At 52.0% G+C, this 13,530-nt stretch overlaps 4 protein-coding genes across 4 annotated transcripts; 2 read left to right on the top strand and 2 right to left on the bottom strand.

The window, feature by feature from the left end:
* Positions 1-2,246: 2,246 nt before the first annotated feature.
* AA0111_g5080 (hypothetical protein) lies at positions 2,247-3,428 on the bottom strand (the record flags this gene model as incomplete). The annotated part of the gene is made up of 2 exons (XM_028651153.1): positions 2,247-2,906; positions 2,961-3,428. The coding sequence occupies 2 exons, from the start codon at positions 3,426-3,428 to the stop codon at positions 2,247-2,249; spliced, it is 1,128 nt and encodes a 375-aa protein (XP_028507266.1).
* Positions 3,429-4,272: 844 nt separating this feature from the next.
* On the top strand, positions 4,273-4,682 carry AA0111_g5079 (hypothetical protein; the record flags this gene model as incomplete). The annotated part of the gene is made up of 2 exons (XM_028651151.1): positions 4,273-4,487; positions 4,556-4,682. The coding sequence occupies 2 exons, from the start codon at positions 4,273-4,275 to the stop codon at positions 4,680-4,682; spliced, it is 342 nt and encodes a 113-aa protein (XP_028507067.1).
* Positions 4,683-5,203: 521 nt separating this feature from the next.
* AA0111_g5078 (hypothetical protein) lies at positions 5,204-9,527 on the bottom strand (the record flags this gene model as incomplete). Its single annotated transcript, XM_028651150.1, has 3 exons — positions 5,204-9,127; positions 9,267-9,309; positions 9,406-9,527. 3 exons carry the CDS (start codon positions 9,525-9,527, stop codon positions 5,204-5,206), a joined length of 4,089 nt encoding a protein of 1,362 aa, XP_028507066.1.
* Positions 9,528-11,590: 2,063 nt separating this feature from the next.
* AA0111_g5077 (hypothetical protein) lies at positions 11,591-12,850 on the top strand (the record flags this gene model as incomplete). The annotated part of the gene is made up of 1 exon (XM_028651149.1): positions 11,591-12,850. The coding sequence occupies one exon, from the start codon at positions 11,591-11,593 to the stop codon at positions 12,848-12,850; it is 1,260 nt and encodes a 419-aa protein (XP_028507065.1).
* Between the last annotated feature and the right edge of the window lie 680 nt (positions 12,851-13,530).

Below are 13,530 nucleotides of genomic sequence, written 5' to 3'. Positions count from 1 at the left end.
AGCTCATTTCACTCAAGTCCAAACATACACTCACACCAAGACACTTGATCAATATTATCCTGTACACACACTTGTGCGAAAGCGCTGAAAAACACGAGCTCACGCCGCGCTTATGCATGCATAACCAATATACACATACAACCCGTAATCGTGTAGTTAGCGACCTTCCCGAATCCGGCAGTCTTCCCGCGCAATCGATAGTCTGGTTCGTATCAGTGCGCGTGCGCTTTTCATTCACATCATCACATCATCACATCATGAATGTGTATCACGAAACGTGCGTGCATTGTGGCTTCCTTTAGCTTCCGCAACGCGAAGTTGCGTTGATTTGGCTCAAGTGACACATCATGGGATCTCAATACCGTAGTTGTAAACGCGCAGGGTCAAGAATTATGCCTGGGCATATTGGAGGATCATACAAACTTTTCTTCCACAAAGAGGGCTCAGCTACAAGTCATGCGTCGATTAAAAAACTTGTCCACTGGAACCAGCTGAGTCGTTCTTACACAAAAGCGGACTGAGGTGTGCGTGAAGCCACTCACTAATCAGTGAGGAACAACTTGTAGAGAAACTAAGACGAGTTATTCGATAGGTCGATTAGCGTCAGAAATTCAGCTGCAGATTACGCGCTCCTTACCGAGGCAAGCAATCTTTGGACTGATAACTAGGCCAGTTAGATGGTATCTAAGAAGGTGTGTGATCTCAAGTGAATGGACAAGCAAAAGAAGAGAGAAAAAACCGCAGATGAATCAGTTCAAAACAGCCTTGGCCGAGGACACTCTGGCAGTGGTTTGAGCAAGAAATGACCAAACATCTCCTACGTTCCTCTACCGTCTCTTTTCTAAGGCGTGACCGTAATCCTAACCTATACAACATGGTGGTGTCAACCCGCAGGAAGTTCTATATTTTCCTGACATGGGCTACCGATTGCACGACCGCTCATTCACGCACCTGATGTGGTTAATGTCATGCACTTTACTATATGATACGGAAATAGCTGGAAAGGCTCTGCAATGACGTCTTGCGTAGTATTAAGTTTATAGAGCACTCTGTCCCATTCTAACATATAGGTTCTCCTTTTGTCGATGTGGAGGGCACCGAGAACTTCTGCGAGAGGCTTAAAAAGTATTCCAGGGGTGTAAATAGATTGAAGGTAATGAGTAAGAACTCGGAGTTTTTTTATAGTCGCTGTTTCTGAACAAATGATATTGGTGTAGATGATTGTTGTGAGCTTCTTTGCGGAAGTGGAAGAGTGCAGAGCAACGCCGGATGACTGAGTGGGTAATCACATGACGCTGTATCACCTTGAGTGTGTTTGATATGACATATCTTTAGACAAAGTAGGAAGACCTCAGTACATTTGAAGCATCAACATATGGCAGAGGGCAATCCATACACAAGCCTGTGTACGTCATATGCCGCCGCACGCAATGTAAACCTACAACATCTCCATCTCGTCTCGATGTCTGTATCGCAACATCTTTTGACCTCTGGACATCGCTCGGCAACCTATGTAGTTTACTAAGGCACCATCTTTTAGGTTATCGCAGCACAAATGATCACCAAGACAGTTCTTCGCGAAGACGAAGCGTCCAGGAGATCGCAAATGCCGGCATGCAGTAGACCCTGACGATATCTGCAGGATCATGTGTTGGCTGCCAGCTCTCCAAACGAATTGACGGGCAAAGATATATACGATACACAACCTATGTTATTCGAAGTGCGGACAGAGTATCACAACCAGCACACGGAGTTGGGCCAAGAGACTGAAGATCTTCGACACAGTGTTGATGGTAGGTATACGTTGAAGGAGTAAGTACACTGGAGATATTCTCGTCATCCCTGTCGTTGTCTAACACTGCTAAAGGCAATAGTTCAACCCACCTCCTGGTACCTTGCCTCCTCCAAATATCCAGAATGAGTGGACAGCAGAAAAGAAAAGATCCAAAGAAGAACAAAGAATTCTGCAAGAAAAGATGGAAATAGGAGAGCTGGAGGAGCTGTAGTGCTCATGTTTGTTTTGTGACATTATGTGAAGTAAATATGATTTGTGCCTATGACAGTATTTCCCCGATCGGTTGTAGGACATTGTACTGGCAGTTCGTCTTGCAACGTCGATGATGGGAGAAATGTTTTAGATTGCTGTCCTTTCAGGCCCAGCTTCGCGAATTGGGTATATACTCAGGACTAAGATCACAAATTACTTACAATTATATCCCTCGTGTCCATCCTCAAAATATTCACATTCATTCCAAGACTCTACTCTCTCCGTTCCTCATGTCCTGGAACCTCACATCCGTAAACTCACCCTTATCATCTGCCCTTGCTTCCTTCAACGCGTCTTCTACTGTCCAGACCTTTCTACGTAGGAACCAGCTTATGAAACCTCCGCCCTTCTTAACTTCATCGTGTGTTGCGACCCAGTATTTCGCTCGTAATATGCGCTGTGCAAGGACACCGTTCTTGGCACCGAGATTGAGCTGCTGAGCGGAAGATATGGATACGTCGTGGAGTCCATGGAGGAAAGCGAGTGTATGTAGCGGTGGATCGGCTTTGGCGATTGGGCTGAGGGCCTCGTGGGGGATGCCGTGTGGCGTGTAGATTACACACTCCGCTTCTTCGCCATTGATGTTGGATGAGAAGTCCTCTGCTCCATCACCGTTTATACTGAGACTTGAGAGACGTTTCTTAGGCGTGGCTGTCGATAAGAAGGGATGTGTAGCGAAGGTAATGAGGAGCGCAGAGTGGTAGTAGAGAGAATCTCCAGTCGCCGTAAGACGCGATATGCTGAGCCACGAAGGGAGAGGGGAGAGGCTGTAGTCGTGCCAGTCGGCGTTGTCGGTGAAGGTGGGTGTTGTTATCACTGTACGGAAGTGGTTCCAGGAGGATATTAGGTTGGCTGCTTGCTGTGGGGCTTATCAGCACAGCATCTCTCGAAAGTTATAGCGGGAGATACATACCTCTGTCGCGAGAACAGGTACATCACGATGTACCTCTAGAAGTGTCTCTTTATGACAATGGTCTGTGAACTCATGGCTAACAGCCACACAATCCACATAGCTTTCCTCCTCTACCTCCTCTATGTTTCTCTTCCTTCCCTTCCTACCCATTCGTAGGCCTCCAGCTAATATCTCCACCTGTCGCGCCAGCTCCTCCACTTCGGCAACACTCTTAACAGCGCTCTCCGTCGCGTGGAATTGTTGGCTAAACCATTTCGCGACATCGCTTTGCCCGCCAACGAACCACGGGTCAATCAGAACATTGTAGTATATGCGACTTCCATGTTTGACGGCGTTCGCTGGGCGTGGTATTTGGAGTAGCCAGGATGTATCGGCATTTAGATGGTGGAGGATAGGCCTGCGCGTTGCAAGAGCGCGAACGACCGAGTCGCGAACTTCGAGATGGAGTTGTGAAGATGGCGCGTCCATCTTGAAACGAGTCTGGTGGTTCCCGCGCTGAATTTGGCTGCGCTGTATACTTGCGCCAGGTATGCGCACTTCAGGGCGACATTTGGCGCGTCGAGGGTGAATATCGATGACAGATGCGACCAGAGCACGCTAGTGGAGGCTGGGGGGAATGCGTCTACGACGCACGGACAGCAAGACCAGACCCGCTGCTGGATAGATGCATCATCGTGACTTTCAGCCTTGCCACGCCAGAACCAACTGCGATGGTAGTACAAATCCATCCATAATGCAACCTCTCTATAGAATAGTAAACATTGTACGTTACTGCAATACTACAGAGCGATTGCCTGATCAAATAAATTCAGTCGCGGCGAAGAATTGCCTGTAAGCCAAGTACTCGTCAGCTTGGTTAACTTCGCCACAAGCTTCGCAGCATCCTACAGGATATGTCAAGTCATATTGTTGGGTCTGTGACGGTTCTAGCTGTATGAGCTGACTATTGACCGGTTCGCCTGACGTAGCATCTGACACCCGACGTAACAACTACAATTGGTCGCTACCACGTAACGCTCAACAACCAATGTTACACTTTACATGCATCATCGTTGCAATGACTACTATTGATGTAGCCCAATATTGGACGCCTCTTATACGGGAAACAGGATAAGAACTAGACAAGGGAAGAAAGTTGGTCAGAGCTAGATTGCTTTATCCGGTACATATTGCCTGCGAAAAGGGTATCCTGGGAGCGTCCCACTATACTCTGTGGACATTCTTCTTCAACATCACTACGCCATTGAGTTTGTTCTGGTTTCTAAAATCCTCCTATAGCCTCTAGACTGCCCGATTATTACCCCTATCTATCATGAAGACTATCACCGCAGCTACACTGCTGTTCCACATTACGCCCGCCCTGTCTTCCGTCGTCTTTCTCCTCTCCAGCGAGACAAATGGTCAAGGCCTATCCAAATCTTGGGTTGTAGATCGCTGGAAGTGCCAGAACCTTGGCGCTGACATTGACAAGCAAGCAAGCTGGGCTTTTGTCGCTTCTGGTCTTGCAAATGGTTGTTTCTTATACGAGTAAGTAGAACGTCTTCATCAATGCACTTTCTAGGAGCTAGATCGGCGTTCCGTTGACGGTGATGTAGGGATGTGAATTGTATCGGACGAAATCTGTACGTCGAGAAGAATAATTCGAACATTCTCGGTCCAGGACCTGTAAATCTCACGGATTACGACTTTGACGATGTGGCGAGCTCCTTTTCATGCGTTTAAGGATAGAAGTAAGGCGTCAATTTTATGAATTCAGAGTGTAGGAAGGAGAGAATACATGGCAAATCGCACACACTCATCATGGGCATAGTTGGACGTTGAAATGTTGTGAAGATAGCGCGACTAATGCGCTCAATGCATATTAAAGAAACAAAGCTCATAGTATACTACATGAAGGTTCAAGATCCCATTTTCCATCCGTCGTCGCTTTGCAAGAAACAAATCAATATGGGGTCCATGCCACCAACGCCGTTGTTATGCAGTGCTCATCTATCTGGATGATGTTCCAACATCCCCAAGAAAAGGGCGAAGAAGAAAGTAGTCGCTGGGGAAAGATACAAAAAACATTTTCGCCAATCTTGGTTGAAAAACATACACATGTGTGTTTGGAGGTAAAAACAGGGGCAGGGTAGGCAAACAAACTAATGCAAGGAGGTTAGGAAACCGGTGAGTGAAAACGAATAAATACACACTCAACCCGCGATCCATACAGTGTGTATAGAGGTCAAAGTAGAAAATGTCGTCTACTGTGATTTAGGAACCGACTCCGTGTACTTCGCTGCCAATTCTTGTGCAATTTCAGGCGTCTTGACAGCATAAAGAACGGACTGCAAGCCGCCTTCCTTGGCGGGCTTGGTCGCCATGACCATCTTCTTGCTACCACCGGTGACAGTGGCGGGCAGCGCGGGTAGAATCTGGTAATTGAGCGGTGTGGCGCCGCTCGGGATACGGACTCGAACAGAGCACTTGCCCGTTTGCTTGTCCTTGAGAATCCAAAAAGGGCCCTTGGCAATGTTCGTCCAACCCTTCTCTCCCTCTTGGTGCTTGGCGAGTACGACTTCGGTATGGAAGATAATGTCGTAAGTTTCAAGCTCGTCTTCAGTCAACTTGGTCAAGTCAATCTGTTCTTGCTTGCCACCTTCTTCGTCGTCCTCTGCTGCAGATGCTGCAGTAGTCTCACCAGCTTCAGATAGAGGCGTGGCAGCGCGCGAAGAAAACACAGACGAGGTCACAGAGTTGCCACCTGACGGTGCAAAAAGGGACGATCCACCTGTTGACGGAGCGAAGTTGAAAATCGAGGCAGGTGGTGGCTTCGCTGGCGTGGTTGAGAACTCGCCCGCTGCAGGTGTAGCAGGCTGGAAGTTGAATTTTGGACCGTCCTTCTTCTCAGTAGCGGGAGCTCCGCCAAACTTGATCGGAGTACCGACCTTGAAGGTCTGATCGCCAGCAAACGTATCGGACTTTGGTGGCGCTGTCTTGGATGCAGCACCAAAGTCAAAGAACTGGAAGGGCTTGTTGGCCGGAGTGGTAGTACCGTTGGTTTGGCCAAACATGGAAGAGGCGCCACTATTCTCCTTTTCTGATTCGGAGTCATTATCTCTGGTTATCCTTGAGAGTAAACTGCCCTTGGGAGCTGTATCCTGCTTCTGGGTGTCTTCAGACTCTGTCTCCGACTCGCCAAATGCGCGTTGTGTAGGCGTAGCTGGATCTGCTGAGCCAACAGTGTCTTGTTGTTCGGCATCATCTTCGTCAGACTCTTCTTGGTTGTTGGATGATGCTCCTGACAGATGGCCGAAAATGTTGGGCGATGACGTTTGCGAGGCAGAAGCATCGAAAACTGATTGACTACCTGCAGATGGCGCGGGACTGGCAGCTTTTGGAGCAGGTGCATCGCTCTTAGGCTTCAAAAAACCAGAAAACGGATTGTCTTTCGGCGACGTGCTACCAGCTGGTTCAGAACCAGGCAGGACAAATTTAGTTGAGGCGGCAATCTCCTTCTCCTTAGCGAGGCGCTCAGCCTCAGCCTTGTCGTACCTAGCAGACCATTCCTCTTTGGTTTCATCGTCGGAATCGTAGTCCTCATCCATAGCCTTCTTCTTGCGTTCTGCGGCCAGCTCCTCGTAAGTCTTTGCGGTCTTGGTGAACTGGGCCATGAAGCCACCCGCTGGAGCACTACCAAAGTTTGGCTTGAACCCAGCAGAAGCCGATGTACTGGTCGAACTACCACCGAAGTTTGGCTTGAATCCAGTAGAGGCTGAGGTACCTGTGGAGCTGCCACCAAAGCTTGGCTTGAAGCCGGAGGTCTCTGCACCGTTAGCAGTCGGCGCTGACGGTGTGAAGACGAATCCTGTAGTTGGTGCAGCTGGTTTTGAGGGTTCCGTAGCGGGCTTCTCGGCCGTCTTTGGCGCAAAGAGACTTGTCGATGATGTTGCCGCAGGTGTAGAAGGCTTGTTACCGATTGCCTTGGCAAACATGTTCGATGTTGCTGTTGCTGGCGCACTGAGCTTCGGCGTAGAACCCGACAACTGAGGAGTTGGACTGGAAGGCGCTTCGGTTGCGCGAGCTCGCTTGGAGGGAGATGGGTCACGACGGACTTCGGGGCTCTCGTCGCTGACCTTGCGCTTCGTAGACAGGCTTGATTCGTTGCCAGTGATGCCTCGTGCAGCTGCGCGTTGCTTCTTCGCGTTATCAATCTTCTTCTTTATATCCGCGGCATGTTGGTAGTGCCAGAGAGACACACTCGACCAATCCGCTGTGAGGGGAAGGCTGCTTAGCTGGTGTCGGTACTTGTCGTTCAACACCTGAAGTTGGGCGGTCAAATCAGATATTTGCTTCAGTAGGCCATCGCTGCTTTGTGCACGAATGGCACCTGGAACAGCCCACTCCTTCGGAACGTGCACCTTGGGGACCTTGGGCATCTCGAGTGCTTGCGAATCTCCGTTGAGATTTGACAGGGCGGGCGCAGGAGAGGGTTGCGAAAGTTCCTTTGAAGCGCTGAACAAGTTGGGGCGATCGGTGGAAGGCTTGGACAAAGAGGCGAAGGGGTTGGAAGCCTCGGTGGATTGGGTGGGCGTGGCCTTGGGCGCTTCTGAAGTTGGTTGTGGCTTCTTGAACAAGTTGCTCGAGTTGTTGTTCTCGGGTTGAAATGTCTGAGAGAAGATACCAGAGCTAGTCTTGGGTTGAGCTGCAGTGAACATTCCGCCCTGTGATTTCTCCACGTCGGTCGTCTTTGCCGGCTGCGGTGTGCTGAATGGCTGGAACAGGCTGGACTTTGGTGCTTCGGGAGCTTTCACTGTTGCTGCACCACTATCCTTGTTCGCACCAAATAGGCTAAATCCGGAACTGCTACCTGTTGCAGCAGGCGTGTCGTCCGGCTTTGGAAGTGCAGCGAATGGATTTGGTTTGGGCGCATCTGTCGATACTGTACTGCGAGACTCCTCAGGTTTCTTAAGGCTTCCGAATAAGTTCGATGATGTACCTGCTGTTTCAGTGGAGGATTTGTTTTCTGTTGTTGGGAGATTCGCAAACGGATTGCTAGGGGCAGAGCTTGTGGTTCCGAAAAGGTTGGTCGAGGGTGCAGTCGATGTTGCGCTGTCAGACTTCTGTGCAGTTGCGCTGAAGTTGAACAGATTCGATGCCGGAGCGGTCGCGGTAGCATTTGGCGTGCCTTGCGCGCTTGTACCCAAACCCCCGAAAGGATTGCTTTGCTTCGGAGTCTCTGAGTTGCTCTCGCTCTTCTGTGCGTTGGAACCGAAGCCACCAAAGATGTTGTTTGCGGGCGCAGGCGACTGCTTGGGCGCCTCTTCCTTCTGCGCATTAGCACCGAACGTGAACGTGCTTGTTTGTGACGCCGCTGGCTGTGCTGAGTTGCCAAACCCGCTGAACAGGCCGCTCGTGGCTGGTGTGCTTGCCGTGTTCGAGGCTGACGTAGTGGAGGCGCCAAATGTGAAGGGCGTAGATGCAGGAGCGGGAGTGCTCGTAGCGTTCGGGGCGCCGCTCGTAGTGCCAAACATGCCACTGGGGGCAGCACTCGAGGTTCCAAACATACCACCAGAGGGCGCAGCACTTGACGTCCCAAACATACCGCCTGAAGGTGCGGCGCTTGATGTTCCGAACATGCCTCCTGTTGGTGCAGCACTCGATGTACCGAACATACTTCCTGACGGCGCGGCGCTGGATGTTCCAAACATTCCTCCGGAGGGAGTTGAGCTGGTAGTACCGAACATGCCGCCCGAGGGCGCCGAGCTCGTGGTGCTGTTCTGGCCTAGGCCACCAAAGGGATTCCCCTGTGTTGAAGCATCGTTACCAAATATAGACGATCCTCCGAAGGCTGGCGCAGGCGTGTTTCCGTTGGTCGCAGGTGCCGAGTTCGCGTTCGCAAACGGGTTTGCACCTCCAGCTGTGAAGTTGAAGCCCGCAGACGATGGCGGTGTGGGATTGAAGCCTGTGCCCTGGTTGCTACCTCCAAAAGCTGGGAAGGATGAGCTTGAAAAAGTGTTGCTAGGGGCAGCTGGCTGCGCGGGTGGGAAGCTATTAGTCGCGCCGCCGCCGAAAGCATTGTTGCTACCGAAGCCGTTCGCGCCGTTGTTCGCGGGGGCGGGCGCGGAGGCACCGAAGCTGAAGGCGTTCTGTTGTGGTGCGCCAAAGTTTGCGCTCTGTGAGAGACCCTGAGCGCGTACGTTAGCCAAAGCCTCCTCCTTACGACGCATCTCGTATCGCCCTTTGCGGGTGTAGCGGTCTGCCGGCATGTTGGCACAGCGGTTGATGGGGCGGTGGAGAGCGTGTTGTGTTGTTTTGGGTACTTACGGAGGAAGCGCCTGCTGGTCGACGGGCTTTCGCGGTCTTGATTCTGGAAACAAAGAGTTAGCACGCGACCGTCAAAGAAGACCATCGCGAAATGGAAGTGGCGTGAAGCCAAAGTGAGGACTCGTCAAGGACAACTTACTTGCGAGATGCTAACTGTGCTGCTGTTGCCTTCTGGGGCACATCCGCGACATCTTCGCGCTCTTCGTAGGGGCGCTCAGGCTTTCCCTGGCCAAAGATATTTCCCCGTTTGTTGGACGACATGGTCGCGATCACTTATGGGGTCGAGAAGTGATGGATGCGGTCGGATGATGGCGTGTCGGGCTATAACTCCATGGGACGCGCGTGGGAGATGGAGATGGTTCTGAGGTAGGATGTTTTTGATGTTCGGGAAGTTGCGACCCGTGCTCGACGTCAGGGTGGGCCTTAGTCATGCCCCAGCAACGCGACTTTCTCACTGAGCAAACTACTATGCGCGTATACGAAGCAGTAAAGTGCGCGCATGTAATGCAACACACCGATTTACTTTTGGCCTCGCCTCCAATTTCACAACTACAGATACTGCCAGATAGTTACATACTTGCACATGCCTGCTGCGCTAATTGGTAAAGCCAGATTACGACATGCAGCAATTTGAGATACAAAATTTTCGATGAGCCTAAACTGGTTCCGATGTTACTGTCTCCTGTTGAATAGACAATGTATTGGTCCTTGGCAGAAGCTGGGACCAGGTCCGTCATGCTGCCCATCATTAGGAAAGCTGTAGTAGTAGTAACAGGATAGCCCGTAGATGTCAGTGCGACGCGTCGTAGGATACCATGACAAAGTAGCCAACAAAGGCGATCATGGAACTCTTTGTAGAGAGGCAAAACACAAAGGTGGGACACAGGATTCTTCTATGGTCAATACGCCGTTCAGAGGCGTCTTCTCAACGCCATGTACAGCGATAACTCAGTCAGAAGACATAAACCGGCTTCTGGCGTGATTGGCGTCATAACTCAAGTGTGGATGCTGTAGGGCTGACTGTGCAGCACTAAGCAGATGGCTCAGTCCCCAATACTCAAATGAACATGTCATACTACTTTGTCGGGATCGCAGACACGTGCTCGAGGAAGATCAACAGGAACATGGTTGGACCAGAGTGTGGGGTAGACGTGTTTCATCCATGGATGTTTCATCCGGGCCGTGGTGAAATAGCGCGCACGTGAGGTACCACGACAAGGCATTCCCAGGTCAGGCCCCCCTCCAGGCCTCGTCGTCATGCGGTGTTTGCACTAAGGTGAGAGATAACAGCCTTGAATATTGGGTGGCTTAGACTAGGACCAGGTCTGGGTGATGGCGGGGTAAGCGGAGTATCTCTCGTGAGAAGACAGCCAACTTGTCCATGGACAGAGCGCCTAGTATGGCTGAGGCGTACACGGTTTGAGACATACGAATCGCGAGTCGGCTGTAGGAATCTAGGTCAGCTTGCTGCATTGGCGCGTACGGCCCACGTTTGCAGTGATGAGCCGCAGCTCTGCTCGTGACCTCTCATGATCGAGCCCGCCGCCCAGCTGCTGCGCGTTCCGACGCTGCTGTGCCACTAGATTGCGTGGAGTTGCTGCGCGACCAAGCATCCAGGCGGGGCGAAAGAGGAGAGAGATCGAGCATTTTACGGTGCGAGCAGCCATGAGGCATATCTCGTCTGACGGCACGGTAGCACTCTGTTCCGTGGCTCACGAGCGGTGAGGCTCTCCCAGCCAGTCGTCTTGTTATCTCGATCCAAGCAGACGGCGACTCCGCTCCAGCCGGTCTCCTCTCCTACCCAAGTACCTCCACACACCCACGCGACAAGACGGGCCCGGCAGCGCATATAAGCACTCGCCTCCCCAATCGCCGCGGGCGTCCGTCTCGAGTGGTGATGCTCTGCCCATCACTCCAGACAACGTAATCCATCACTCATCGCCGGCTAACCGTTTAGGCGCTTAGAGCCGAGGCCGCCGCCAGTTGGACTGAGCGTTCGCGTTCACAGCATTCCCAGCAACCAAGGAAGCGTCTTCCGGCTAAGTAACCGCCGTTTTCTCTGGTGAATACGCCATCGGCCGTCGTCAATCCTGGAACTGCCCCGGATCATCAACAGCGGCCCGCTCTCCCCAAGACTTGACACAGTGGTTTCGCCACCATCTGTTGGGAACGCTTGACGTCCGCGGAACCATCGGAAGAGTCCTGACGTTCACGTTGGCTTGGTGATGCTCCAGCGTGTAACTTGAACCATCCTCCGAGCGCTGATCACTCCTGGCCTACCTACTCTGACATGCGCCGATAACACGCGCGAGCAACCTTCCAACATGTCGACCCGGCATGCGCGTCTTCACAAACGAGGATACTCCGCCTCAGCTGCTACGAGCCCGCGCCCTCTGAGCCCCGTTGCTGACTACGACGCCTTTACCTTTAATCGTTCGGAAACACCCAAGGTCTTCGAAGAGTCTTGGATAGAGACACAACGCCCCATGCCGTCCACGACTTCCTCCCACCAGCTCAAGATCAAGCCCTACCTGCGCAAGCTCTCGTCCAAGGAGAGCAGTGGGCTCGATCTATCACGACCTGCGGCCGAGAACGACCTCTCCGGTCTGGGCATTTCAGAATATGGCGCCTACTCACGGTCCATATCCGACGTTACTTTTTCCCCAGTCAACGGCCGCCACAGACACAACCGCTCAACGTCCAACACGTCGCAGTTTTCCTCTTCCTCTGGGCTGCAGCGGCCGACACCCCTGCCGGCCATTCGCCAGACTCCGCAGCCCTACACACCGCCAATAGCCAACTCGTCACCGCCCTCAGTCCTGGGAAGCGACCACGAGGGTGATGATATCATGTCCGACGATGAGTTCCGCCTGAGACAAAACGCGTACGAACCAGGACGCAGATCCGGTTCCATCTCCTCGGCACAGGGAACATCCCTACGCATCCACACCAACAATTCATCCACCCGCCTTGCTGGCAGCTACTCCCAGTCATCCGTCTCGCTCACTTCCCCAGTCGGAGTACCTCGCGCGCGGGGTGATACGCTCAAATCCATTGACACGACTTCACCCAGCTCGCGCACCTCGTTTGACCAGACATACCGCTTCATCCGCGGCGGACGCGACTCCCCCGTTGACCCTGCCTCGAGAGCTGCGTCCATCCGTGCTGCTCGACAGAAGTTCGAAGAGGAACAGCGAGCCAAAGAGCGAAAGTACGAGAAAGAGGCGCACAAGCAACAGGAGCGCGACTTCAAGAAACAACAGAAGAAAGAAGATCACCACCGTCGCAAGTCAGAAACGCTCGATCGGACCGAGATAAACCGTACGCGCACTGTATCTACTGATTACGAGAAGACGCCACGGCCCTCGGTGGGAGGCCGCCCTTCAGTGGGTGGGCGCCAGTACTCAGACCATCGCGAGGCTCACTCCAACTCGCTGCCGAAGCTTGTGACTACGGTCGACCCCGAGAAAGCAGCCGCCTTCTCCGCCACACCCAAGGTTACAAAGAGCCGAGCCGCAAAGGGCACATGGCAACGATTCGTCATCTGGCTCAAGACTCGACTGCTGCGCATGTCGGGGAAGTAGGTTACATGCACCGCCACATGAGTAGTAGTTGCATACAACCTCGACGCGTAAGCGGTCGGCTGAGGTGTCACGCCACCGTCTCTCTACCCCTCGATGCCCTACATACCCCTCTCACTTGACCCGGCACTTGAGCAGATTGGTTTCGCATCTTATCCTTATACCCGATTCATTCTTGCATATTCTTTACTTGTTTTTAGCATGGCGTTCGGTTTGGGATAACGGCCTTTTTCATGATACATGCTTCTCCCATGCTTATGCTGTATATCCTGCGAGCATCTCTAGGGACACGGCTCTTACCTTTGGGCGCATTGATAGAGATCTGCTTTTGTTATAGCTCTTTTTTTGGTCCATTTTTATCACTCAGTTGACAGGCGTTGGATAGTTTCCCCAAGACCGACACCGCGTGGCGGTATTTTGGGTTCCTTTGGTTGGGAGCTGGGGTTGTCTTTGGTATAACGCTCTGGCTTCGGCCATTGAGCCTCGCAATTGCAGTATATTTGAACAAATCATGATTGACCATAGTTGATTCCATTTGCCGTTGTCGTGCGATACATTGTGCTCTGACAAGCTGACGGACCGTAACGCGATGTTTCACATCTGTTCCGCGATGTCGTGATATTCGCGAGTATCACGTTTCCATGCGTAATTTCTGATTCCGGAAAAGTAAGCATGAACGATTC

This window comes from Alternaria arborescens (assembly GCF_004154835.1).
Source record: "Alternaria arborescens strain FERA 675 chromosome Unknown contig_10, whole genome shotgun sequence".
Lineage (NCBI taxonomy): Eukaryota > Fungi > Ascomycota > Dothideomycetes > Pleosporales > Pleosporaceae > Alternaria > Alternaria arborescens.
The sequence above is the reverse complement of the archived record's forward strand: the minus strand, read 5'-3'. Positions and strand labels throughout refer to the sequence as shown.